Source organism: Grampus griseus (genome assembly GCF_964374135.1).
Source record: "Grampus griseus genome assembly, chromosome: 13".
NCBI lineage: Eukaryota > Metazoa > Chordata > Mammalia > Artiodactyla > Delphinidae > Grampus > Grampus griseus.
This window is the reverse complement of record NC_139007.1, coordinates 43,503,359-43,530,373: the sequence shown is the minus strand read 5'-3', so window position 1 is coordinate 43,530,373 and position 27,015 is coordinate 43,503,359. Positions and strand designations below refer to the sequence as shown.

At 41.5% G+C, this 27,015-nt stretch overlaps 1 protein-coding gene and 1 pseudogene across 2 annotated transcripts in view; one reads left to right on the top strand and one right to left on the bottom strand.

Moving 5' to 3' along the window:
- The window catches only part of HS3ST5 (heparan sulfate-glucosamine 3-sulfotransferase 5), a gene marked incomplete at its 3' end in the record, with an annotated part of 118,514 nt that extends 107,524 nt beyond the window's left edge, over positions 1 to 10,990 (top strand). Inside the window, exons 2-3 of the mRNA XM_082669200.1 lie at positions 6,416 to 6,554; positions 10,060 to 10,990. Of these exons, the coding sequence (XP_082525326.1) occupies positions 6,448 to 6,554; positions 10,060 to 10,990 (1,038 nt within the window). The 5' untranslated portion in view covers positions 6,416 to 6,447. The remainder of the gene's footprint in view (positions 1 to 6,415; positions 6,555 to 10,059) is intronic.
- Positions 10,991 to 23,378: 12,388 nt separating this feature from the next.
- Positions 23,379 to 25,268, bottom strand: LOC309831917 (sentrin-specific protease 2-like; annotated as a pseudogene). Its single transcript has 2 exons — positions 24,729 to 25,268; positions 23,379 to 24,513 (listed from the first exon to the last, which is right to left on the bottom strand). The product of its transcript is annotated as a sentrin-specific protease 2-like (transcript).
- Between the last annotated feature and the right edge of the window lie 1,747 nt (positions 25,269 to 27,015).

Sequence of the window (27,015 nt, the reverse complement as noted above, 5' to 3'; positions counted from 1 at the left end):
ACCAGCCACATGCCCTTGGGTAAATAATCTGTTCATCTCTCTGCTCTTCGGTTTCCATCAGAAAAAATAATAAAACGGATAATTCCTCACAGGTCTGTTGTATTATGTGAGATAATAAATGTGAAAGAAAGTAACAGAGAGACTAGGACTCAATAAATGTGGTTCCTGTCCACCCCATAAGGCTGTTGCCCAGGATAAATGAGCTAATACTCAATAGACTGTTGTGATTTCCTTGGAATAATTCTGCTATATAAGTTCAGTTGTTTTTAATGAACTTTGCTGATGTTGTTTCTGTTATCGTTTTTACTGGTACCAGGGGCTTGCAGCAACCGTGTCTATAAGCCTTTGAAGAGCACTTGAACATATCTTTATTATTATTATTTTTGAATTCCCTTATTTCTTTGTGTCAGCTTGGGAATCATTTCTTTCTTTACTTAGTGCTGCTTTGGAGAAACAGCCAGATGTCTGTACAATTTGTCGTTTCTGGCCACATACTCTGTTATTTAGATACTCGGCTTTGTTCAGCTAAGATACCGTGTCTATTAAAGCTTTCATAGTCTGGAGAAACTATAATTGTGCTGTTCTTGGCACACAAAATGAAAGAGACTGGGAGATTAAAAACTGGAGATAAAGGAGGGCTTAAATGTCACTGTAGGTCTTTAACTTTTTTTTAATAAAAAGAAATAATAAATTTTTTAAACCTTTAATTTTACATAAATTGCCTATTACCAGTATGACTGCTCTGATGAAAAATTATTAAACTATCCATTAAAGCTGGCATAGCTAAAGGGAAGGGACTTTGGGGTTGGAGAAGCAGTTAACCTTCTCCCCAATTTAATAGCATTGTCTGTAAGGATTAGATGGTATGGCTTCTCTGTGACTTGTACTCCTAGACCAAGACCTGCAACTCCCAACTTTTAAGACTCCATTGTGGCAGATGCTTGAGCACTTCGTGATGTCATAGAAAACCAAAGAGGCATCTTGAATGTTAAATTTGCCAAGTACATTTGGTTTTCCTTTTTTTAAAAATAAATTTGTTTATTTTTGGCTGCATTGGGTCTTCGTTGCTGCACGCAGGCTTCCCCTAGTTGCGGCAAGAGGGGGCTACTCTTTGTTGTGGTGCACGGGCTTCTCACTGAAGTGGCTTCTCTTGTTGCGGAGCACGGGCTCTAGGCGCACGGGCTTCAGTAGTTGTGGCACGTGGGTTCAGTAGCTGTGGCACGTGGGCTCAGTAGTTGTGGTGCACGGGCTTAGTTGCTCCACGGCATGTGGGATCTTCCTGGACCAGGGATCGAACCTGTGTCCCCTGCATTGGCAGGTGGATTCTTAACCACTGTGCCACCAGGGAAGTCCACCTTTGGTTTTCCTTGAGCAAGGTTTATTCTGCGGCTGCTCTAATACTATCTCTTAGCACGTGGTCTGAGTGATTACAAAGCAGAACGAGATTTCACTTCCTGTGTCCCAGAGAGCCTCATTAGAAACTGCAACCTTGGCCCCCCTCACTTCTCAAAAATTCCAAGAGATTTCGACTTAAGATAAGTGTTCACTTTTTGTTTGTTTGTAATTGTGCCATCTTGCTTTGAACAGCAATTATAGTGTGTGTTAGCATTTTAATGTTTAACAGGAATTTCCATTGAAAGTTATTTGTATAAAAGTGGACTTAGTGTTTTGCAATCCAGTTACACTATTAATGAGAACTGCGTTTATTTTATTCTTTTCTTGTTAAAGTATTACCCTCCCAAAGATACTAATTCTGCTTCATTTTTGTGAAGTGCCCAAATGTAAAGTTCTATTCCACAGTATCTTACTCAAGGCTCCTGTCATAACACCCCTGTGAGACAGACATTATTATCTTAATTTTACAGGTGAGGATACCAAACTCAGAAACTTTCAGTTACAAAACTACACAAAAATGTGACTCAAGGGCTTTGACTCCCAATCCAATGGTCTTTGTACTTCACCCTGTACAACTTGCTCATATTAGTTGAGGTCTCAAATAAATTAAAAAATCTTAGTTTTCCTCAGTGCCATAGTGGGCATAAAGATGCTTTGGAGGGCATAATGGACTTTCCATAAGTGGACGAGGCAGTGTAAAGAGCTAGGCCAGCCCTGCAAACAAAAGCCTGGAGAAATCAGGATTCCCAAAGAGAGAAAACCCCAGTGGGTGTATTTAAGTCATCTCAGACATAAAGAAGCTGGGCCGGCAGCAGCAACTTATCCCACAGAGGAAAACCTTCATGGTGATAACTGGGCTTATCACAAAGGAAGAGTCTGTGGGTGGAGCATTGGAGTCTTCGAGACTGAGCGACCTTCAGTGGCAGTAGAAGAAGTAATGACCCCATATTCAGTCAGGTTTAATAATCTAATGTTTACCAGATGATATGTGCGTTGCAATAGAGAACTGGAGAACTTTGCCATGATATTCTCCTAAATCTTGGGCTACTTCCCCAGCAGCCTTCACATCCTTAGTCGCTTTTTTCGTCTCTTTCCTGCCCGCTCACTCAAGCAGAATTCAGCTGTGAGATGGCTTCATAGCTTCACGCACCCCATGCAGGTAAATGTCTCCCAAGTTTTATCCCTAAACCCAGCTATGACCCTTTGGTCCCATAATTATCTACACAAGGGACCTGACCCATTACTACCTACCAATGGGAAGAGTGTTGGGATTTTTTCCCCCAAATTCCACCTCCACCAGGACCACCCTCCCCAGGAAGATATCAGTGGAATCTGGGAGTATTAAAGGAGGAGAGATAGGAAAGACATTCCAGCACAGAGATGAGAGCACAGGGGTATGGGGAGCCATGAAGAGGCCGACCTGACAGGCATGGGGCTGGTGTTGGTGAGTAATAAGAGGGAAGAAGCCAACTGCCCAAGCTGGGACCTCAGAAGGAAGGGCCTGGGCTGGCAAGGGGAAGAGATTGGACTTGATCTAGTGAACAACTGAAAACAGATGACCGACAAAATAAGTTGTGTTAGGAAGATTAATCAGACTGTCTGGACCATAGGAAATGAACACAGAGACACACCCAAATGTTAAGAAACAAGAGAGGCACTAAGTGCCTGGCTAAGACAAGGAGAGAAGAAATTAAGGAGAGTTTACTGACCGTGGTGACCAAGGAGAAAAAAGATAATAGAAAACGATTTGAAGTTTTGTGCGTCATTCCCTCCACTGTAAAAATACAGACACAAGATTAATACAGACCTGTTGAGTTGGAATCTCTGAGTAGGGGGGGCAAGTGTGTGTTTTCTAAAGACTCTGCAAGTTCAACGTGGGGAACCACCAGCCTGTGGAGCAAAGCAGACAGATTCCAGGCGGACTGCCTTTCAGTTAGTCTTCTCGGATTTCTCAGTCAGCGGGCTTAGCCCATTGCTAGGAGGTGTGATGGAACACGCAGGAGGCAGCAGCTAACACTAGTGCAACACTTCTGAACACTGGACTCCTAACTGAGGTTCTAACTACAAGAACAAGAATTCAGGAGAGGAGGGAGTGGACCATGGACTAGGGCATCAGCTGGAGAGCCCTTCCTAGAGGAACTGGGACATGGCCCAGACCTTGAAGAATGGCTGAGCTGTAGCTGCAGACAGACAGGTGGATCAGGGAGCTGGCGAAAGCAAACTAAGCATCATGCGGTATAGTTTTGAATGGGGAACGTGGGTGCTACATTTAGGTAGCAGAGGAGGCCAGGTGATCCCCAGCCTCCCTCCAAGTTGCTCTTCTATATGAGGCCAGTGACCCTCATTGAGGCCACGGGCAAGCACATTTTTACCTTTGCTTTTCCCATCTCTCCCATTTGTAGCTGGCCCTCTTCAACCACATCCTAGCTTTTTGTCTCTCATACTGTTTGTGAGCACACATTAAATTCATTTACACTAAGATATAAGGACACATAATCCCTTATGTTAGCCTGGCATATTAATAAGCCTTTGTGTAGTGATGTCACTTGTAGAACCCTTACTTCCTTCTCGTTATAGCCCTATGGAGTGGGGAAGTTAGAGATTGTCCCCATTTTATAGAGAAGGAAAAAAGGTTCAGAGAATCTAAACAGCCACTGCAAGATCACTAAGGGGAGAATTTCAATAGGGGACTTGAACACAGGTTTCTTTCTGCCACCCTGTTCCACATCTTGCTGCAGTATTTGCATTTCAACAGGGATCAGAGCCCTGTGCTGAAGGTAGGTGGCTCCGAGGATTTCAGACATCGACCCAGAGATAGGAGAAGATTGATTCTTTCAGTGGAGCCCTGAGTCATGCTACATAAGTTACTGCCTTTGCCTCCACATTACCTGCGAGTTGTGTGATCACAGGCAAGTTAGAGAAGATTGCCAGAGCTTCACTCTACCTGTTTTTGAAATGGAAATAACTGTATCTGCCTAGTAGGATTCTTCTGACAATTTCCTGAAATACCACCTGGATAATGTCCTTGTCACACAGTCGGTCTCAACAAACCTCCTTTTCTCTCCCCCTTTTCTTCCCCATTTTATCTACACACAAGGCAGGCCATGCTAAGCTAGAACCCCAGCCTCACCCAGTCCCTACAAAGGCCTCTCCTTTGCTTTTGCTCTTAGCCCTTCCTCTTCTCCGCTAAATCCCTGTGTCCAACCACACCAACCCTCCTTCGCTTCTCAATCTAGCCAAGCTTTTTCCCTGCTCAGTACTTTTGCACACACTGGTTAGTCTGGCTGAAACCCACCTTGCCCTCCTCCAGCCCTCCTTGGTCCTTGTGCTCCAGGCGTAAGCCCAAATGTCACGTCTTCAAGAAGGACGAAGTAGCTTCCCCCTGTATTCTTTCTCACTGCATCCTGTACTTTTCCTCTGTTATTACAATTTGTAGGTACATGTGAACCTTACATTTACCGGTTTAGTTTCTGTCTTCTCCACGAGACTATAGCCTCCCATGTTGGTCACTATCTCTGGGGCACACGGTACAGAATCTAAAACCTAAGTCACGTTCCATAAATATTTGTGGGCTGTGTGTTGGGTGAATGCTGCTCTTCTCTCTCCCTTTTGGGATGACCTCCTACAGCCTCCTCAACAAATCATATACTACATACCACCAAACAGCATTCCCATCGAGCCCACATACCTGACCATCTCCTTCATTTTCTTTTCCCAACAGTTATTCATACATTATCACGAATGAGGTGGTGTTCTCTGATTGTTTCATGATCCTCTAATCACACCATCAGTTTTCCAAGGGCTAAAACTCTTTAAGGATCTTTTTTGGGATCCCCCATAAACCTAGTAGAATAGCTGGAAATGCTATCAGTGCTCAGTATTTCCTGATGAATGAATGAATCAACCCATCAATCCTAGTATAATCCTTTTTTGTGCAGAGAAAATCTTCACTTAGCAAATAGGGAGAGACTATTGCATCAAAACAATCTCTAACCACGACCCATTGCTGTTGTCCCTCTTCTGGGGTTACCATTTTGACTTTGAATGTGAAGCAAACAATCTTATCTTGAAAGGGGGATTGGATTTATATTTAATAAGAGAGACTGAATCGGAAGCTTGCATTTTTTCCCAAAATTTAATAACAGCACTAGTAAAGCCTTACACTCCTCAGCTGGCCTTATTTCAGGTGTAAGAGTACAGAGCTTCCGGGTAAGCTTCTGTCTTGATGTTAGAGCAAGGCCCATAACACCAACCCTGTTTAAATTCATTGAGAGCCAGGAGGGGGTCACATAGCAGGGCATCTAGTCGGAGCATGCTTTCAGAATCAGTCAGTCCAGTCCAGGCCTGGGCAGAGGAGATGAAGGGAAACATCTGGTTACTGAGAGCCACTGTCCCCAAACATTTGAGATACTGATAGCTACCACTGATGACCTCAGTAAGTAAAGACATAGCTTTTGATCTTACCCCCTTCCTCCGTTCACAAGTAGAACGAAATGAAACAAAAAACATATCAGTAAAGCATGTCATTGTTATGCCCCAAATACTAACTTACTGAAGGGGGATTTCAATTGCTACCTTCATCCCATTATACTGAAGTAGAACCTTTAGTTTACTGGTTGCCCTGCTGCTAAACCTCAGGTTGCTCCGTTGCTCATTTTATCAGTATTCTTTGAATGATTAACAACAAAAGCATATATATATTTACATATATATGCATTTATGTATGCATTTAAAATTATATATGCATTTTAGTGTACTTTGACAGTTGCCTAGCAAGTTCTGTCTAGATAGTATCTTCCCTCTGGTTTAGTATTTGATCTTATAACACAGAGCAGGGAAAGGTAGGTAAGTTTTGCTAAATAGCTGTTGTCCATGAACGCTGTCAAGGCTGGTATGGCATCTGTTCTTTGTGTGACATCACTTTATCCCCTGTATGCCCACCCCTGCTTGGCTTTGTGACAATCAACAGAGCCAGTAAGAGATGACTGCTGATGAGTCCCCTTCTATCCCCATCTCTCAGGCTGCAGAAGTCCTGAAGGTTGATGGAGGGCCATGCTATTCAAACAGCAGGCATGGCTGAGACAGAAGCTCCTGGTGCTGGGAAGCCTTGCTGTTGGGAGTCTCCTGTATCTAGTCGCCAGAGTTGGGAGCTTGGATAGGTAGGTGATTAAACACATACTTATGCCTGTATAACTTTAAATGTCTCTTGATTTCAACTTCCTTAGGACATAATTTTAAATCTATCCATTTGTTTTCCTCCTTCAAGATTCCCAAGAAGCATGTTTTTCTGCAGTATTGATTTTGATTTATTGAGACTTTAAAAGAAAGAGATCCAAGTTGCTCAAACCAAGGTGTTCATCAAGATCCATTTGTATTCTGTGTGTGTTGTTTGCTTTCAGAGAAGGGATAAAGCCATGTACAGTAAAAATGTCATTTACTATAGCTCTGTGTGCATCTGGTTGTTGACCTCTAGCCGTAGCAAAATAGTGATGATGTATTTATGTATCTACATTTTGAAATTTATAAGTGGGCAATTAATGTGCTACCAAGAGAGTTAAAATTATGTATGAGACTGTAAAGGAGCTCATCAGGTTTGGAATCCATTGCCCTGGAAAGATGGCTGCAGGGGGAGTTTTAACTATGTTAATTAGCTCTGGTTTCCAGGAGCTGAACATACCAGACAAGGAGTCTGTCGCTCAGAGTAATGGCCCAGAAAGCAATGGAAAGTTCACAGAGAGGAAATTTACAGAGCTAGGGTTTGGCTCTAAATAAGCCAACAGTTGAGAGGTACTAGACCTGCAGAAGTCCAGCAGTGTCACCTGGCTTCAGATTGAATGCCACTGGACTGTCCCACATCCGGTATGATTAGAAAGGGTAGAGAAGTTAATTTCTGAAATTTGAAGCTTCCTTTAAAATTAATTCTTGCTCTTGAAAAACTGATGTATGCTCCCCATGAATTCAATTCCCATTTTCTATAAAAGTGTAGCCACACATTAAAATAAAAATATCTTCCTTACAGTTTTTCTTTTCTAATCTATAGATCTTATCACAGAAATACTTAACAAATAGTATAACAGTGGTCTTTGCTTTCCTTCAGCCAGTATTAATTTTGACTGATAAAATGAACCCCTTTGATGCTTTTCAATTCAAAATTCCTAAGTAAACTTCCTACTCACTATGGGAAACGGTATAACCCAGAGCTTATCACTGACTCCAAGTAGTTCCCTAAAGTAGGACTTGTTATTAGTGAAGAGCCTTGAGGTGGTACCATTGTCCTATGTCCATAATAGAACTTTTATATCAAGTTCTTCCCAATACCTTTAGTTTGCTTCTAATCATTTGCTTTATTGAGTAATTGATCTAACAATCATTAACATATTAGTTATTTAGTTGATAACTCTTTTCATTGTTAACCTGGTCTCTAGTCTCTAATGGGGTAGCTTTTATAAGGAATTGAATTGCTTGGGGGGCTTTCTCAAAACCTCTCACTTGCGAGTTCGAGCAGATTGTCTGAAATTGACACATGCTGACACAGACCTGTCCTTTAGAAACTGAAGACCCTGCTCTCTGGGCGGGAGGCTGAGCTCAATTACTTCTACTGTCCCTTCCAATCCTAAAATTTCATGTTTTTTAGTCTGGGGTCCATGCCTACTCTTTAGGGAGTGGAAATAATATGATATTTTTTCCTATCTTGAGTTAGGGAGTCCAAAAAGCAATTGTTCTGCAGGGAATGAGCTCCCATGGTAGAAGGTAAATAAAGGAAAGAAGGAAAATGACCTTTTCTAGAAGTAGAGAAATTCCTTTCGAGCTCAGACAGGGCAGACACTGTTTCAGCCTCTCTCAGCCTGGGTTCTGTGAGAGAATCAAGTCCTACAGCAAAGAATTTGATTGACTGTTTCCTCAGTTCTCCCAAGGACAGCATCATTCAAGATGCCTGGGAGAGAAGTCCATCCATTACATTCAATGGATGCCTTAAGGGATTAGGGTTTAATTCTCAACCAGAGCCCAGCAAGAGCTAAAAGATGAATTTATGACATCCCCATCAACGTCACAATTGAAAACATACTTTGACTATGTATGTGTTGCTCCTTATATATCTTCCATTTAGAGCTCTAACATATTAATCCTATTAACAAAGTTATGAAAACAAAATTCATGTTTCTCTAAAATATTAACTGTGATTAACCCTGTTTTTTATAGTATGTCATATTTTTATGTTTTCCACAGTGAGCATAAGTTGTTTTCAGAATCATAAAAAACCCACAAAAAAGGTAAAATATGTTCATATATTTCCTTAAGCATTATGATAGCTGTTTAAACATTGCATAGGCCGAGCCCCTTCCCCTCAGTTCTGCAAAATGCCTTGGCATGACCTTGAGGTTCTTCCCTTCTCCCTTTAATTGTAAACATTACAGAAGATAAGAAAGGTACAGTGGGGTCTCTTGGGAAAAGCAAGAGACAGCCTCATTGCCACAGAGAGGGGAGCATAGACTCCAAATTATTAGGGCAACTAGAAGCTTCATTTGGAGGAATTGGTTTAACAGCCATTTCGACTAATACTATACCCTTTAACAAGAAAGCAAAAATACCTTCTCAGATAAACTTAGGAAAGTTATAATGAATTCAGTTCAATTGCAGACTATACCCCAAAGGAAATTCAATTTACTAACCATATAAATTGGTCACACCAAATTAAATAGTCACTCCAGCCTAATATCACTGTGATTGTTACCACAACTTTCTCTCTGAAAAAAAGCAGTGGTGCTTTTTCACTGCTTAGGGCAATGTTGAAGTGGAAATCCTCCTTTCCGGCTCCATCCTTTGCTTTGCTTCTTTCATGAGCTTGAGTCTCGGATTTAAATGGCCTTGACGATGAGGACCTGAGGTTTCTGACACTGCCAGAGTCTTGTTGATTTCTGGTCCCAGGTGTGGTAGGTGATATACAGCACTTGCTGTTGGCATTCGGTTTGCTCCTATGTTCAGCAAAGTGAAAACATAAGCCTGACCTTTTTAGATAGAAAGAGAAAGAGAAGCAGAAGAAATATGTACTCTTCTAGCTGTCCCCAAGGCCAAAAGCAGAAATTCTCATATAATGGAAAGCTCAGCCAGTGCCAAGATTGGAATTTTGCAGGTTGATGACGCAAATAGCCGAGGGCAGAGACTGGGACCTCTTTTCAGATTATATCTCAAAGATTTTTCAGAGTCATATGAGTGCAGCTGAGCTGCAAGAAAATAATACCACATGAAACCCACAGGATGTGGCCTCCTAGCTGCCCTTTAGCCTCCCAACTGAAGATTCTAATCTTCCGTCTTTCGTATTTTCTAAATGATGTTAACTGGTGGGCTGCTAAAAGGCTATTAGTATGGTTGGTGTCACTTGTCTGTCCTGTACTGTGAACGTCAGTACACGCTATAGTCAATTAAGAGCTTGGTGAATAAGAATTTTAAGAAACACTAATAAAAATATTCCATCAATTATGTGTGCTTCATTTAATACAGAGTTGCTTAAAATAAAATTTCCCAAACATATGTTCATTGTGGATTGCAGTAGGCAGAGAGCAGTGGTTTTATTTATGCATTTTAAGTCTTACTCTCACTGGGGAACCAGAGAAATGAGAAATTAGTTGCAGTGAGCTCCTTAGAGCATCTCTCTGTTGCTTACAGGCTACAACCCATTTGCCCCATCGAAGGCCGGTTCGGAGCCCGTGGTCAGGCTGAATTCCCCCTGCGCGCCCTGCAGTTTAAGCGTGGCTTGCTGCACGAGTTTCGGAAGGGCAACTCTTCCAAGGAGCAGGTACGCCTTCATGACCTGGTCCAGCAGCTCCCCAAGGCCATTATCATCGGGGTGAGGAAAGGAGGCACCAGGGCCCTGCTTGAGATGCTGAACCTCCATCCGGCAGTGGTCAAAGCCTCTCAAGAAATCCACTTTTTTGACAATGACGAGAATTATGCCAAGGGTATTGAGTGGTATAGGAAAAAGATGCCTTTTTCCTACCCTCAGCAAATCACAATTGAAAAGAGCCCAGCGTATTTTATCACGGAGGAAGTTCCAGAAAGGATTTACAAAATGAACTCATCTATCAAGTTGTTGATCATTGTCAGGGAGCCAACCACAAGAGCTATTTCTGATTACACTCAGGTGCTAGAGGGGAAGGAGAGGAAGAATAAAACCTATTACAAGTTTGAGAAGCTGGCTATAGACCCTAATACCTGCGAAGTGAACACAAAATACAAGGCAGTAAGAACCAGCATCTACACCAAACATCTGGAACGGTGGTTGAAGTACTTTCCAATTGAGCAATTTCACATCGTCGATGGAGATCGCCTCATCACGGAACCCCTGCCAGAACTTCAACTCGTGGAGAAGTTCCTAAATCTTCCCCCGAGGATAAGTCAATACAATTTGTATTTCAACGCTACCAGAGGGTTTTACTGCTTGCGATTTAACATTATCTTTAATAAGTGCCTGGCGGGCAGCAAGGGGCGCATTCATCCAGAGGTGGACCCCTCTGTCATTACCAAATTGCGCAAATTCTTTCACCCTTTCAATCAAAAATTTTACCAGATCACTGGGAGGACATTGAACTGGCCCTAAAATAATGTCATACAACACTATGTGTTGTGCCTGGGGACACACAATGTCTCGTCTGGATTAAAATATGCACTTTTCCTATAGACACAACTGTCCAAGTCATTTTTCCATGTATACTTGTACATACGCAGTCTGTGACCAAATATAAGATCAGCTCTTTTTCTACTGAAAATTTACAAAAACAAAAAACAAACCAATTTGCTGTCTACATAGTTGCATCTTTTATGCTATTTACAAAAACAAGAGGTGGTGGTACTGGGGGAAAGTGACTTCAGCTATTCTCAAAGAGTTAGTCTTCCTCTGAGTCAGAATTTGTCGCCTGCCATTTTCATAGATTTAAGCCAAAAGATTAACATGTGAAAATGTACCAATGGCTGTGAAGTTTCAGGAAGTAGAGGATTCGGTTATGCATTCTTTTCTAAGGGAAAGCTGACTCTTTAATTCAGATGCTGAATTGATGCCATGAAAACAGAAAATACTATTTTCTTATTATTTAAAAAAATGTCTTATCTCATAGAATTGACATCGTTCCAAAGTTCCTGTAGTGATTTTGCACTATCGTTTTCTCATATGGACCATGGTGTCACTTGTAGCATGTCGGTCACACATCGGAAAGTCAAGTCCTTTTACTTCCGTGTTCTATGTCAACAAAGAGAAATGTCATGTACATAGTGTATATAGTTGTAAATACTGGTTTCACACTAAGTAATTCTATTTTGTAAACTGAATATGGCTATTTAATTTATTGTGAAAATTAAATTTATTGTGGTATTTAAAAAATGGAATGGATTAAAATTACTCTATGTGCAATTTTTTTTATTCATTTTGTTTTATGTGCCCCTTGCTGGCTCCCAAAGTCAAAGCTGTTTATGTGCACATGAGAGCACTTGGAAAGATGCACTTCTCCGTTGGATTTCTGTACCCTTGTGATATGAAGCAAGGTTGGATATATTTTTTAAAAATATCTCAACCATCTGGAAATCTAGTATAACAGCCACCTCAAAGAGCACTTGTGCTTCCCTGCTACAACCCTGTAACAATTAACTTACTTGCAGTTGCTCCTGGTGCTAGGAGACAGACAAGAAATACTTTAATATAATCAAGGCATAGAAGAATCACAGTTTTATATGAACCTCTAATCAAAGTCAGACCAATAGAGAAATTAAATAAAATAAGATTAGAAAACTTGTGTAGCCTCTGTACTGAAAGCTGCTGCTGATGCTTCCGCAAACTCTCAGAACTCCCTCTTTGAGATGAAACTACATCAGCCTGCTCAGGAATGATCCAATTACGTAGTGTTGCTATTACTAACATAAACATATGGCTCAGATGTCCATCCAGAGAAATTAATGCTAAATTGGGTGCTTGCTAACATCAGATAGCCTGTACTGTTCTGCATTTACAGATGCTTAAATATAGTTCGGAAAACCTTGGAAAGAGGTATCAACAGAGAAAATAATAATAATAAGATGGATTTTTCACAATCATGGTTGCTTATCCAGTGGAAGATGTTTAAGGGAGTTTTGTTCACATTGAGAGTGCCTAGCAAATAACAGTGGATTCCCTTTTGATTGTACTAAGTGTTGATTTTCTCCATGAGTTGTTCATCCTGTCCAGTGATTGATGGTGAACTTTTCTAAATAAATAGCCCTTTGCCCTTCATTGTCGGTATATGTTGCTTCTCAAGCTTCAGCCTTGGTAATCATCTCTACCGTTTCAATTAGCATTGGTGCTGTTTTCTCAGCATGGAACAGGCATGACACCAGCACATGCTGAGAGGCCAGCTTCTCACTGACTGCACAGTGAGTCTGGAGTGAGAGTCTTGGGTCTAAATGTCAATCACTCTCGTTTAAGCCGTGAAGGAAATCAAACATAAGGAACTTAGCATCAGACTTCTCTATGCCTCAACTCTCAGCTAACCGTCAGAGTAAACTGAATACTACACTCAAGGACATAATCAACACATTATCATTAATTTTATTATAAATCTTCCTAGAGCACTCTACAGCTAATACAGTTTTATACCAGTAACTGTCAAAGTATGCTCGACTGGAACACTGACGTTTCAAAAACTCAGCCTAGGTATTCCACCAGTAAAACTGAAAAATAGCAATCTTTTCCTAGACTCATAAAGAAATTTTTAAAAGTAATGAATAGAAATGTTTCAGTGATAATCTTTTATAGTCCAAATTTTTCTTCAACTTTGCTGCTGCTACCAAGGGTATATATCAGAGTTGATTCTAAGATTCTATTTGACTTGTGCTGTCTTTTATAATTTGTTGCTTTTAGCTCAGTAAGCAAGTATTTCTTCATCACATGCAGAAAAAAAAAGTGTTGCAGTTTCCAGTTGTTAAATAAGTGTGAGAGTTGTTTTAAACCTTGGGGCCTCCTCACAGATACCTAAAACAGGACGCCTGGCCTAGGAGGATGTTTTTAGAGGCAGGTTTCATTTCACTGAAAAAAAAGCAAACAAAACAAAAAAACAGTCACAGCCACTGCTGATTGAGCTAGGTAGAAATAAAAATCCTACGACCTTAATAGCACACTCCACTGGAGGTTTCAAACCTCCTTGTTTAGAAAATGTTTCCTGTTGTCATCAAACAGGTAACCGACCTCTAGAGGAATCTACAGCTCATCACAATAGATCCACTAGGATTCTCTTTAGTAAGTTATTCCTTTTACGTCCTGAAAACTTTGCATTTCTTCCAGAGGCTTGGTGGCACCATACGGTTTTGTGAAACAGTTCCAGCTGCAAAGAGTAAAAAACTGTTTAAGCAACGGTGAGGTTTCTGCTGGATTGTAAAGCTGAAACGACACCATTTTGGAAGCCAGGGAATTCCCATTATAATTGTACAAACAGGAACAGGAGTCCCAAGGGAGTGAGAGAGAGAGAGAGAGAGAGAGAGAGAGAGAGAGAGTAGGGAACAGAGAGAAAAGGAGACATGCAAACCCATAGACAGACATCAAATTCCAAGTCCATCTTGTAGTCACCTGAAATCACCTCACAAAAACCTTCAGTTGATGAAGGTATTAATTTTTCCCACTAATTACACTGTAGTATAGGAAAAAATCTAAGACATCAGGGTCTTTAGGTGATGTGTGATAAAGCAAAGGCATGTAAATCCATTGTAATCACATCTGATCTTAGATTTGGTACCTGTTATGTTGATGGACCAGCAATTGCCAGAACAGTTTCCACAAAAGCTGATGGAGCCTTGTGAGAGCACTGCTTGGGGTGCTGCCCCTGGAACAAGGGCCCTGCTGGAGGACAAGCTCCAGGACCGGTGAAAAACTCCTGGGATGCTGCTAAGGGAAGGTAAGAACCAAGGACAAGTGCAGCCCCAAATCCAGTCCTGCCAATAAGCTTGTGCTTTGTCCAGTTATCAGTCTGCTAAATTGGATTGTCTTCATAAGCTTAATTTGAGAATTTTCCATGGATGGAAAATTTCAAATGATCGTAAATCGTGTCTGCCTGCTGAAGCCTTTTGTACTCTTTTCACACACTCAGCAGCCATTTTCCACTTATGAAAACAGACACAGTCTAAGCAGAAAAGAAAACTTTGCTGAAAACATTCCCTCTAAAAATGACTAAATACAGCAAAATCTTAGCAATTCAGGCTAACAAGGTGAAAATATTTTAAAGCAAATTCATTGCAATTATTCCCAAGTAGGCAAAGTACCAAACTATACTAACAGTGCATTGATAAATAAATATCTAATTGCACCAGCTTTACAAAATAAAAGCCTCTTAATTGGCATATTGTTTTCGTAAATGGGTGTTACTTCAAGTATTTCAAAACAGTCTGTCCTCTTAAGTAGGTTACTCAGGCCCCCTAGTATCTGTTTATGAATTTTTATAGCAAACCTTTCTTTTACAGCTAGTGCAAGGATGAAATTTAGGCCAAAATATGATCATTTGGTAAGGCCCTAATAAATTATACCTTATGATACATCCTACAAGAACAATTTCTTTATGTTTTTAAAGATTTATTTCCAATTACATTTTATCATAGCTTTAAGGAATAAGAGTGCTCTTTCATAATGATTAGAAGTGGATTGGTGCATTGAAAAGGCAGAACTGAACTGAGAGCAATATGCATTTCCCACAGAAAACACCTGATTGGTATTCCAAGAACAAGTGTCTGTTATTTAGAGTCAGCTCAGTCGAAAAGCAATAGCCTTTCAATCATATCAAGGAGGCAGCAGCATGCTTGGTACCTCATCGGGCTAGTTCCATCACGTCTGAATTTGTGAACCATATCAGTCTACCAGGTCTTGGGGAGCTGTTGGTGAAAGGATTTATTGTTTCTAAACATACATGTCATCCCCCTTTAAAAACAGTCCACCAAGAAGGTGAGTTGCTCCCAGAAGATTGGTAACATCATTTCAAAGAGCTGGCTCACCTCCAACCTTTCTAAATGCACACAGCTTTGCTTTACATTACCTTTTCTTTAACGGCACCAGAGAACAATCTTTAAGACCAACTGCAAAACTGCCTGTTTCTTTGGTAAGGCCACGTGGATGGCATCCTCCATCTCTGGCTCATTTTTTCCAGGAATGAGGCAAAGGTGTCCTTTCAAAGACAGTTCTCTGGGTATGCTGACCATGGAAGAGTCATACTCTCTCCTTGCCACCAAGCTTCTGGCTATAGGTCCACCCATCCTGAGACTTATATCGGGAGATACAGGAAAAAGAAGGAAACTGAACACAACATTCTCCTGTAAGTAAAGTACCGTAACGTTTTCAAAAGTGTTTAGGAAATATATTTGTTTCATTGAACACAAAGGAAATATAAGCTAAATGTAAGTGAAATGGGCAAGTCAGTTCATCTCTTTGGGCTTGAGCTTTCTATTAAATAAAATAGGAGCATCAGATTAGGGGATGTTTAAGCTCTTTCAAGATAACATCATACCGTCAGATGAAAACGATTACTGGAGCATGCTTTTGACAGTGAATGTCACGGAGTTGAGGGCATGAAGGCGGAGAGGAAAGAGGGGTTAGACTCAATGTACTTAGCTGTTCCTGTGTGTAGAATCTCTCCCCAAAGTTTCATATCTATGGTTTTTCTTTAAGGGATATTCTTTTTCACTTTTCCCTTGTAACTGAATTTTCTTTCTATTCAACCTTATTCTTGGCTTTGGCTTCCATTTTGCCTGTCACTTCCTGCATTAATTAACTTTTGTTGCATAACAGACCACCCTCAAAACATCCTGATTAGCTCAGGATTCTGTTTCTTATCCGGGCAGTCCTTCTGGTCTGGTCCAGCTGGGCTCCACACTGCTGGCCTTCCTCATGCACCTGTGGTTTCTGGCAGGTCAGCTGGTGACTGGATGATCTAAGGTGATCACTCTTAGATGTTGGTGGCTTGTGCAGCTGATCGATTGGTGCTACTTGCCAATACTGACTATTGGCTCAATGACAAAGGTGCCTGGGTTACATGTGTCTCACCTCTTAGTAGACTTACTCGGGTGTATTCATGGTAGTCAGAGGGGTGTAAAGAATAGCAAGAGATGGCAAATCCCAACATGCAAGCATTCTTCAAGCACCTGTTTGCATCCTGTTTGTTATTTCTCATTGGCCAAAGTATGCCACATGGTCAAGCCCATAGTCAGCGTGAGAGGGGATGACACAAAAGTGTGTATAGAACAGAAAATTATCGTGGCCATTTCTGCAAATATGGACCACATCTCTCAACCGTGATTCTATCACAGTGAAAGTTATAACAATTATAGTAATAATTCACAAAACAACTTTATCTTCCTCCATTCCTGAAGAAACATAACGATAATAAGAAGGGTGATAGGCAGAATAATGCCCTCCTTCCAAAGACATGTACATCCTAACCTCAGGAACCTGTGAATATGTTACCTTACATGGTAAAAGGGACTTTGTAGATGTGATGAAGTGAAGGACTTAGAGATGGGGAGAGCTTCCTGGATTATCTGGGTGGGCCCAATGTAACCACAGGGTCCTTAAAGGTAGGAGAGAGAAAGAGAAAAGGGGACCGTCAGAGAGATGATGATAATGGAAAAATGGGTTTAGACTTTGGGGACCTTCAGAGAGATGCAGCATTGCTGGCTTTGGAGATGGAGAGAGGTGGCCACAAGCCAAGGAATATAGGCAACTTTAAGAAGCTGGAAAAAGCAAGGAAATCGTTTTCCCTAGATCCTCCGGAAGGAAACATAGCCCTGCCAACACCTTAATTTTAGCCCAGGGAAACTTGTCTTGGACTTTTAAATGTACAGAAATGTGAAAGAATAAGTTTTTGTTGTTTTAAGCCGCTAAGTTTGTGGTAAGTTGTTCTAGGAGCCTTAGAAAATGAGTGCAAGAAATCAGGGGAAACAGAGCACTCAGCAAATGCTGGTGTGTTTAATCAGCTTATTCTCCTCCAGTGTCACAGGGTGAGGGGGCAATAGCCGTCAGTCACAAAGGGCATTTCCAAACAAAGCAAGCAGAAGTCCTGAAGCATAGGACCTGAAGGGTAGCGCCCCTGCAAGTTCCCAAAGGTGAATGCAGGCAGAGTGACCCTCAAGGAGATAATTCCCTGGTCATTGAAACACAGAGCAAGTCTCATTTCTTCTGGGACACCTCCACTGAAGCCCAACGGGTAAGAAACAGTTTAATGGTAAATTGCAGATAACTTTACGGCAAGGTCTAGATTATGTGACATTTAAAAGTATCTTTAACATTTTTGTTTTCACGCTGAAAAACTAAAACATTTTCGGTCTTCTTAAAAGTCCATAAAATCTATCCTCGATCCAAAATATCTGAAGTCTCCAAAGATCAGAGCCAGGAGCCTTATTTTAGATTGGTCCCAGGATCTCTTCCAGATGGCCTTGGAAATTGTCCTGTGAGGAAAACAACCTGAGATTCTTTCTCCTGACCTTAATGAAATTCAGAGGCATTTATTGATCACCTAATATGTTCCTAGCTTCTGAAAGATTTACCAAACAATTACTAAAGGTCACTAGGAAACCCAGAGTTAGAGGTGTGACTAGAATACCGCCCTCCAGAATTCCAGCCACTTGTCAAGAAAAGTCTCCAAATGGTTCTATTTATTATTTATGTCTACCTACTTCCTAAAAGGATTTGAGGTGGCAATTTTCTAATTAAAATTTGTTTCTAATCTCTTTCTAATCTTGTTTTATTGGCTGCATTTCAACCCTCTTGTACTTAATCAACCTTGAATGGTAACGTGTATTGAGTCTGTATAAAAATATGAATTAGCATTAAAATTAAAATGTACACACATTTAGTACACATGTAATATTTATGGACATATTTGTATTTGTAAGCTTGTTGAAAGAAGCTAATTATAATAGTTCATTATGGGACTAATCAAAACCATTCTTTTGTTAGTGATTATCTGTCAAATTTGCACAGCTGCCGTCTAAAAATTACATTCCAAAGGTGTCACAGTCCAGCCAAACACAGTGAGTGCACATAAAGAAAAGAAAAATTCAATAAATTAATATTTCAGAAGCACATTAACCGATCTGGAAACAAATATTTTGATAAAAGAATACAATTTGCCTAATTAAAGTGTCATTACATATAGTATAAGTTTCAGTGGTAAAAAATATATGTTTATTTGTCTTGCTAATTCAAGGATTTTGAAGGTGCTCACATGGAAAATATTATACTTGCCACCATTGTGTGCTGTGCATGTGGACACGTGTGTATGTGCGTGCATGCGTGTGTGTGGTTCTTGACAATTCTGTAACAGTGTCTCATCCTCATGTGATTATCACATTACTCTTCAGCTTGATCATCACAAGTCTTCCACCTTGGAATTGTATCAAGTTTCTCTGAAAGCACAGTAATAATTAATATTAATAATGAAAATAATTATATGATAACAGTATAATTAATAACAAAAGAGTGATTCATTCATTCAATCCACAAAGGTTAATTGAACACCTATCACTAGATTCTGAGTTATTTTTCATTATTTATTTATTTATTTTTGGCGGCGCTGGGTCTTCGTTTCTGCGCGTGGGCTTTCTCTAGTTGCGGCGAGCGGGGGCTACTCTTCATTGCAGTGCACGGGCTTCTGATTGTGGTGGCTTCTCTAGTTGCGAAGCATGGGCTCTAGGCACGTGGGCTTCAGTAGTTGTGGCTCGCAGGCCCCAGAACACAGGCTCAGTAGTTGTGGCGCACGGGCTTAGTTGCTCCGCGGCATGTGGGATCTTCCCGGACCAGAGATCGAGCCTGTGTCCCCTGCATTGACAGGCGGATTCTTAACCACTGCACCACCAGGGAGGCCCCATTTTTATTACTTTTAAATTTAAACATAAATTTAAGCACAATGTGTTTAACTTGGTATTATTATCTGCATCTATTGTGCTTGAGGCACTAATTTTAAATTGTGTGAAATTAGTAAGTACAAACCTCCAAGCCTAAAACTCTGAGAGTATGGCATTGATAACTCTCTCTGGGAAACAACACTGAAAATAAAAGTTTTTTGAGGTGAGGGGCCAGAATCATCATGACAGAATATTCCCAGTGCTCTGCATGGGAAAGAGTCACGTCATGGGAAGGACTGCAAAGGGACCAGACACCCACTGACCATTATCTGTGTTTATACCCACAGAATGACCAGCTGACTTCAGTTACACAAACCCTTAATTTGGATAGAGTTTGTTGAAATTGGTCAAATTGGTGACTACGTGATTGTCCTCAAAAAAAGTTACTTCAATCTTTCCAATTTCTCCTTCAAACAATATCTTTGAAATATTTGGAGAAAACTTAACTCTTTATGTGAAATTACTTCTTTCTCCATCTCTTTGGCTGACTCATGCCCAACATGAGCCCTGGCCCCTGCAACGTGCTCTCAGAGCATTCAGGAACCCTCAACAGCTCCTTAGCTCTGCTGACACACAGCCAGCCAGCACCACAGGGCACCGTCAGGAGTGGCTGTCTGTCAGTACTGCAGCCAACCCTGCTGGGCACTGTGGCTTCCCAGCTGGCATTGCCACCATCTCCACTTCCCCAAAGACCTATGGCAATGTATGTATGGGTATGCGTGGTGTGCGTGTGTGGAAGGGGTGGGGCCGGGGGGAGATCCTGTCTCCCCTTATGTTATACTCCCTTTTAAAAAGTACAAAAGCCATCCTGTGTAGATACCAAAAAAGGTGCCCCTTCCACTCTGTGTTCAGAATCCACCCTCTCCATAAGGCCAGGCTAGAGTGGAAGACAAATCTGAGTAACAGACACCATGGTAAACTCAGAATCTCATGATAGGTGTTCAATAAACCTTTGTAATTTGAACAGATGAATGACTTTTTCCTTATGATGATGGAGACTTTACCGCTGGATTAAGCTTGTCTGCCTGTCTCTTTCTTCCCTTAGAATGGGACCTCTGCCCAGGAGATTCTAAAGTCCTTTATGCAAATAGATCTCTGGTGGCCAACCCACCATACAGCCAGACATATTCCCCAGCAATGGACATAATGCAGGCTTTTGCTGGGCTCCTGAACGCCCATTATACTTTTAATGCGTTGTAAGATACAGATGCTAAGAACCAAGGGCTAGCTTCAGACTCTACACTTCAAAGACCTTTTCATGCCAGGAACCAGCATGACAGTTTCAATCACTTCTCTCCTTTATGTCTCATAATGTATGACAGTGACGCCGCAGATGTCAACTGCTATCTATATGAGTCCTGGCCCCTCAATGACATGGATTTCTAAATTTTCTCTATTAAACTGTTAAATTCTACACTTAATTTAGCATAAAGTAAAATTGCCAATTTCAAAAATAATGACCGAAACAATAAATTAATTGCCACTTTCATCACATTGAACCGTGCTCTGAATATCACTGTTTAGGGTTTTACAGTGTTAAAGGTGAACAGCTTAGTTCACTAATGGTATAGAAGTACATACAGCTCATTGTTGTCATTTTTAATTACACTTCTACCTCTTTTTCATGTTAACACATCTTAGCCTGAGAATGTGCAGACACGATACGGTGGACTCAAAGAGAAGTAGACCGTTCATTGGCCACAAAGACACTAGAAAAAAACAGGAATCTTCGTATACACAATAACTCTCCAGTCACAGAGTAGAACAGACACCCACTTTTATTTGTTTTGACACATTTAGGAAATCATTATTAGATATTAATTAAAGAATGATTAAAGCTAATTATTTGATGAAGGCTCCATATGTCCAAATAAAACAACCAGACCATGGATGATCTACTTATTTCTACTCTAATAGTGGAAGTCCCTGCAAATTGAAATTGTCATTCCCTGAATCTAGTTGATTCTTGCGTCTCAGTTGAATGGTTACAACATATAGACACAGGCAAATCTTTTAGGAACATACTTTGATGCATGAATGATTTTGGAAAATTCAGCAAGTGAAGAGGCAGCAGCTGTGAATACATGAAAAGTCTTGACCTGAGTATCCACCTGTCAATAGAATTACACCTGTCAGGGCAGGATGGTAATATGGTTAACATCTAATATGGTTAACCCACTGCGCTGCTTATTTCAGTATCTCACAGCTAATTCTGGCAGAGACTCAAAAGAATTGTTTCTGCCAGTTCCTACCCCTCAGGTTGCAGATAAGCAGCCCAGGTGGAGAACCATTATTCTCTATTCTAAAATGTAGGTGTTGACTTTATTGTCTTAGTAAACGCAGCATCATTAAGAGAATGGTGTCTTTGGGACTTCACTGGCAGTGCAGTGGTTGAGACACCGTGCTTCCAATGCAGGGGGCACAGGTTCTATCCCTGGTCGGGAAACTAAGATCCCACATGCTGTGGGGCCAGGAAATTAAAAACAGAGAGAGAGAGAATGGTGTCTTTGTTTAACATTTCTTCTCATTGTAAGCAACTATAGGACAAGTATTGTCATCGACATTTCCCTTTCCCTTGAAGGCCACAGACTCACACTTTGTACCATAGTAAATAAGTAAAAAAAATTTTTTTCAAATGAAAAATTTATAACTATTTATTTAAATAATATCAAGAATCTTGAAAATTCATTATTTGCTGAAAAATAGCTTCTCATGCACAATACCACTCAGAGCCCACCCAATATGGATGATCGTAGATACATGCATTTAGTGTAGGACCCATCACAGGGGGTGCAAGGAGGGTCATTTGCTCCAAGGCTTACATTGGCGAAGAGGTCACAGTTGGACTGGTGACATTACCTCCAAATGACATTAGACTACTGTTCCTGAAAAACTCTGACTTATTTTTTGACATTTTTTTTTCCAGACCACCTTTTATTACATCAGAAAAGCAACATTAGGCACTAGATCTTGCAAAATATGTTCTAACTCTAAACTTTCTGAAATTAAATATGTGCAACCACTGTAAGGTTTTTAGTGAACAAAACAGTTAAATACAAACTTTCATTTGCAAAATAGATTACTGTATAACTGGCAACCTCAGAGCCAAGTGCTAACTTTTCTTGCACAGATTTCAGCGGCAGTGGAATGGAGAGATGTAAATCCTAATGAGTACCGAACTTAATTTTGGCTTTATATATAGAAAGAAACTTTGAGGAAAAATAGCTTTAAATTGAATAGTATCTTTTGAAATAAACAGCTCAGTCCAGCACTTACATATGTGAGGTTTATACTCAACCAGATGTGGGATGAAAATGAAGATTTAGGGTTTACAGTGACTTTAAATCCAGTTTCAAGAGTAGCCAAGTCACCTCATTTCCAGAAAGGGAAGTCTCTTTAGGATGACCACGACACTCTTCTGAAGACACTTGGATGGATAGCCAGAGTTCCTTGGCCACAGTTCCACTTTGCCACGACACCGTGCCAATGCTGTAGTGTGGAACTTCCTCTGAAAGGCAGAGCCTTACACCACAGCGCTAGAGAAGTTAATTATTAACCCTTCCCCTCCCCACTGCTTTCCCTCCTGATCTCCAGCAGGGAGTGGCAGCTTAACATTCCTTTCAGAAATAAATAGTTCAAATGAGTAATTTAGAGTTACCTTTAAAAGAGCAGCAGAAAACAGCCACTGACCATTATGTTTGCAAATGAGTGAGAGAATGAGTACACCTGAACAAACACACAGAAGAATAAAGTAGAATAAATCGTTTCCCACATTCATAGGGGAAAAAAATCTTTAAAAAAAGAGTATTAATTAGCGTTTGTTCTTGTGTGGGTAGAGAGTCCAGGGCTCTGAGCAGGCATGGCCTTATAAACAGGGTTGCTATAAACAGGGTTGCAAGCAGCCCTCCGCACACCAAGTCAGGACTAGGGTGCAGAGAGGGGCCTTCATGCACTTCTGACAGCTCAGTACCTGTGAGAGAACAGAGGTGATGCAGGGACTTTTTAACCCACAATGCATGAGGTATAGGGAAACGTCCATCTGTGAAAGAACCACCAGCAGCTGGAGGGACCACGGCAGGGCATTCTCACAGCAACTGCTGATGAAGGATTTCCCACACCATCTTCTTCCGGAACAGAGGCATCTGGTGCTGAGTAAATGTGATGGGTTTGTCCCTAGAGATATAATCTGCATATTTACAAGTAAACATTCCACAATCACTCCCATTCAACTGCTGAGGAATCTCATGTGCCTTCATGTGGTAGTGGGTCCACTCTAAAACATTCAGGTCAATATTTCTTTTGGTCTTATTTTCATCCTGTAAATACTGAAGGAGAATCTCACAGATCCTGTGGCCCTTTTGTCCCATAGAATCCAGATATTTAAGACACATTTTTCTTAGGTCTGTCACTACCAGGCTCCAATGTACCTTCCGATGAATAGGCACCAGAATAAGTTCCTGTTCAAAGAGACTGACCCCTTTGGTCCATCTTTTCACTGCTTGGTAACCCCCAGACTTTAATTTTGGATAGAAGAAAGTACTGAATGCATAAAGTGCTAGATACCCTTGTTTTTTATTTCTTTACACCAGGAGATTCATGTAAAAATTAATGACTTCATCATTGAGCCAGTGATAGTTCTTCAAGGTCTGGATATCTCCTCGAGTGATTCGGAATTTGAAAGCACTATTTAGGATCTCATCCTGTGGGCCATGGCCTAGAGCATTACTGATTTCCTTTTCCATGTCCTCTGTAAGTTCAAGAAGATCATATGTCCTTTTATCCCTCTCTTTGTTTGAGGAATTTTTTTCTTTTGTCTCAAGTATTGACATCTTCCTCCTGAGTAAGCCATTGTTTCCACTGCCCAGGTGGAGTCAGGCTGACACTTCTTCAGATACGTCAGGTTCCAGCTGGAGTCCCCTCCTACCTTCATTTTCAAGTCTGATTCCAACTGTCTTCTCTGTATCAGAAGTTTTCCCCTTTGAGCACCTCTTTTCGCTTCTCATTGACCGTAGAGGTCCCCTTGTTTCAACAACTCTATATTGTTTTGGAACAAACTGAGTTGTTTTGACTCCATGACTTTGCTCTTGCCCCCAGCCTTTGGTCTTTAATGTGTCCATCTGACTTCTTTGAGAACTATGATGAGTTGAAGTTACAGGAGGAACAGAGTTTCCATGACCACCTTCTTTAAGTCACTCTAATAACCTTCGGTATTTCTCTTTCCTCTTTTTTTTTGTTTTGTTTTTGTTTTCTTTCTGCGGTACGCGGGCCTCTCACTGTTGTGGCCTCTCCCGTTGCGGATCACAGGCTCCGGACGCGCAGGCTCAGCGGCCACGGCTCACAGGCCCAGCTGCTCCGCGGCATGTGGGATCTTCCCGGACCAGGGCACAAACCCATGTCCCCTGCATCGGCAGGCAGACTCTCAACCACTGCGCCACCAGGGAAGCCCTCTCTCCTCTTTTAGAACACCCTCCTCCACAGTACAATGGGGACGCCTCAGACCCTTGCCACCCTCTTCAGAAATCATCTCTGTTACAACCTGTTCCTGAGACTTCCACGTTAAGGAACTCCCCAGATTGCCTTTGCTATGGCGACGGCCACCTGGTCTTCTATTACAGGCTTCTGAGCTCAAAGTAAAACCAAAGGAAGGCAGGACTCTGCATGGCTGATCTCGAGTTACTGTCACTGATCTTTGGATGGTCACTTATTCCATTAGGAGATTTATTACCCAGTTTCAGCATGTTGTTCCAGGATCCAGAACCTGTCAGTTCAGAAGATGAAGAATTCAAAAATACCTTTCCTGAAGGAACCACATTCCATGTTCCATTACAAGCAGAAGTTACCACAGGCTTTGTGGTCAGCTGGAATGGGAATCCAAATAAGCTGGCAGCATCGTAGAGACTGTTTTTCACCCGGTGAATAAAGCAATCTAATCTCGGTCTTTTGGCTGGTATTTCATCAGCGTCCACTGTAGAAAACAGAGTGAGTCACTCCTGCCTGGGTCTCGTCTGCCAGTTGGTGCCTTCAATGTCCTGTCGTCCACAGTAGAGGCGTGGACCACTGCCCATCTAGGGACCAAGGAGTGGGATTATCCTTAACCCCAAATCCACTACTGCCGGAGCCATTCTCAGACCTAGGAACTCTTCACTGGAGGCCCAGAAGAGAATCCCCAAATCACACGGAGTACAAGGATATTGAGATTTCTGCCCTTGCTTTGGGTAACTTGCACCCATGTACTGCCAGAGGAGCACAACCTCATTGCTTCAGTTTTCATAGGGTATCCTAACCGGTTACCCTAGTTTTCCAAAAAGTATTTTTTGACATATTTTGTTAATACCCAAAACCTCAGAAAATGGTGGTAAGCCCCTCGACCTATGGGAGACAACAGTCTCAGACTCCTGGACCTAAACTCAGGCACAACAGCATCAGCAGGATGGAGGGGGTATCCCTTTAGCGTATTCACTTTGCTTGTCCTAGTCAATTTGGTTGAGAAACAATAGCGTGGGATCCACAGGCCTGCAGGAGAATGCACTTTCTTTCGAGCAGGGCGAGTGCTAGGAGGGAGAAAAAGTACAGGAACACTAACCCATATTCCCATGGAAATGCTCTGGTTTCAACATTCCTTTTGAAAAACATAGCTTCTCTAGTAAGTTGGTCACACTCCAAGAGGAATTAAGCTTGAAAGATAACAGAACTTCAAAAGGCAGATCGAAAAGACCAGACCCTATGCTGTGAAAGGCATTCAGAAGAGAGAAGCGTTTTAACTCAGCTTTCAAAGCATGTTCTCCCTCCTCTTTGAAAATTTCTGACACTCTCAGAGTTGCTGAAGATTTTCCCACCCGAGACATCTTTCATCAGAAAACCATGAAATAACAAAATTCTCTCTCCAGGTAGAATAGGAGGAAAATGTGAAAGTAAGTTCAAGTAAGTTGCTGCTTGTTCTGCTTATTCTTGAGCCTAACACATCATCTCCAAGAAAGTTACTAGGGTCTTACTTATCTCACTGTAAATTAGCAGGATGCACATCCTACTGTGAGTGGAACTGAGGCCCCAAACACGTGGCCCCCAACAGGAAGCAGAGGTCTTGGCAGGTTGCCAGAAATGTGTCTCCATGACCCATTTGCTGGGGGTGGCCAAAAACCAGAAGGGAAAAAACAGGCAGTAGGAATAAAAAGTGTATAAACACATCTCAACACTTACATTCCTGCCTTTTTCAGGCTACTTCCTTTACCCAGAATCCTCTGTTCTGTGTTTACCTGGGTAACCTCTGCTGACCCTTCATGGCTCAACTGAGAATCATTCCAGTTACAACTATGTGCCAGGCCCAATGCTAGGCACAAGGAACATGACAGTGCACAATGCAAGATGCCTACCCTCAAGGAGCTGTGTGCCAGGCTCACAAGTGGGCATGATGAACAATGTACAAGGAAAGCAATTATCCTAAGCTCATTGCTTGCCACAAAGGATGAACCAGTGTACAAGATGCCTACCCTCAAGGAGCACTTAGATTCAATGCTGGGCAAATGGAAAACAACAGTGCACAAGACACCTACCTCCAAGGAGCTGAGGGCAGGCTGAGCTTTGAGCACAAGGAGCTTGACAGGGCGTGATGCAACGTGCCTGCCCACAGAGGTTGAGTGCCAGCCTTGGTACTGGACCCAAGAAGTGCAACAGTGCAGAATGAAATGAGCTTCCCTGGAGGGAACGAGAGTCCAGGCTCAGTGC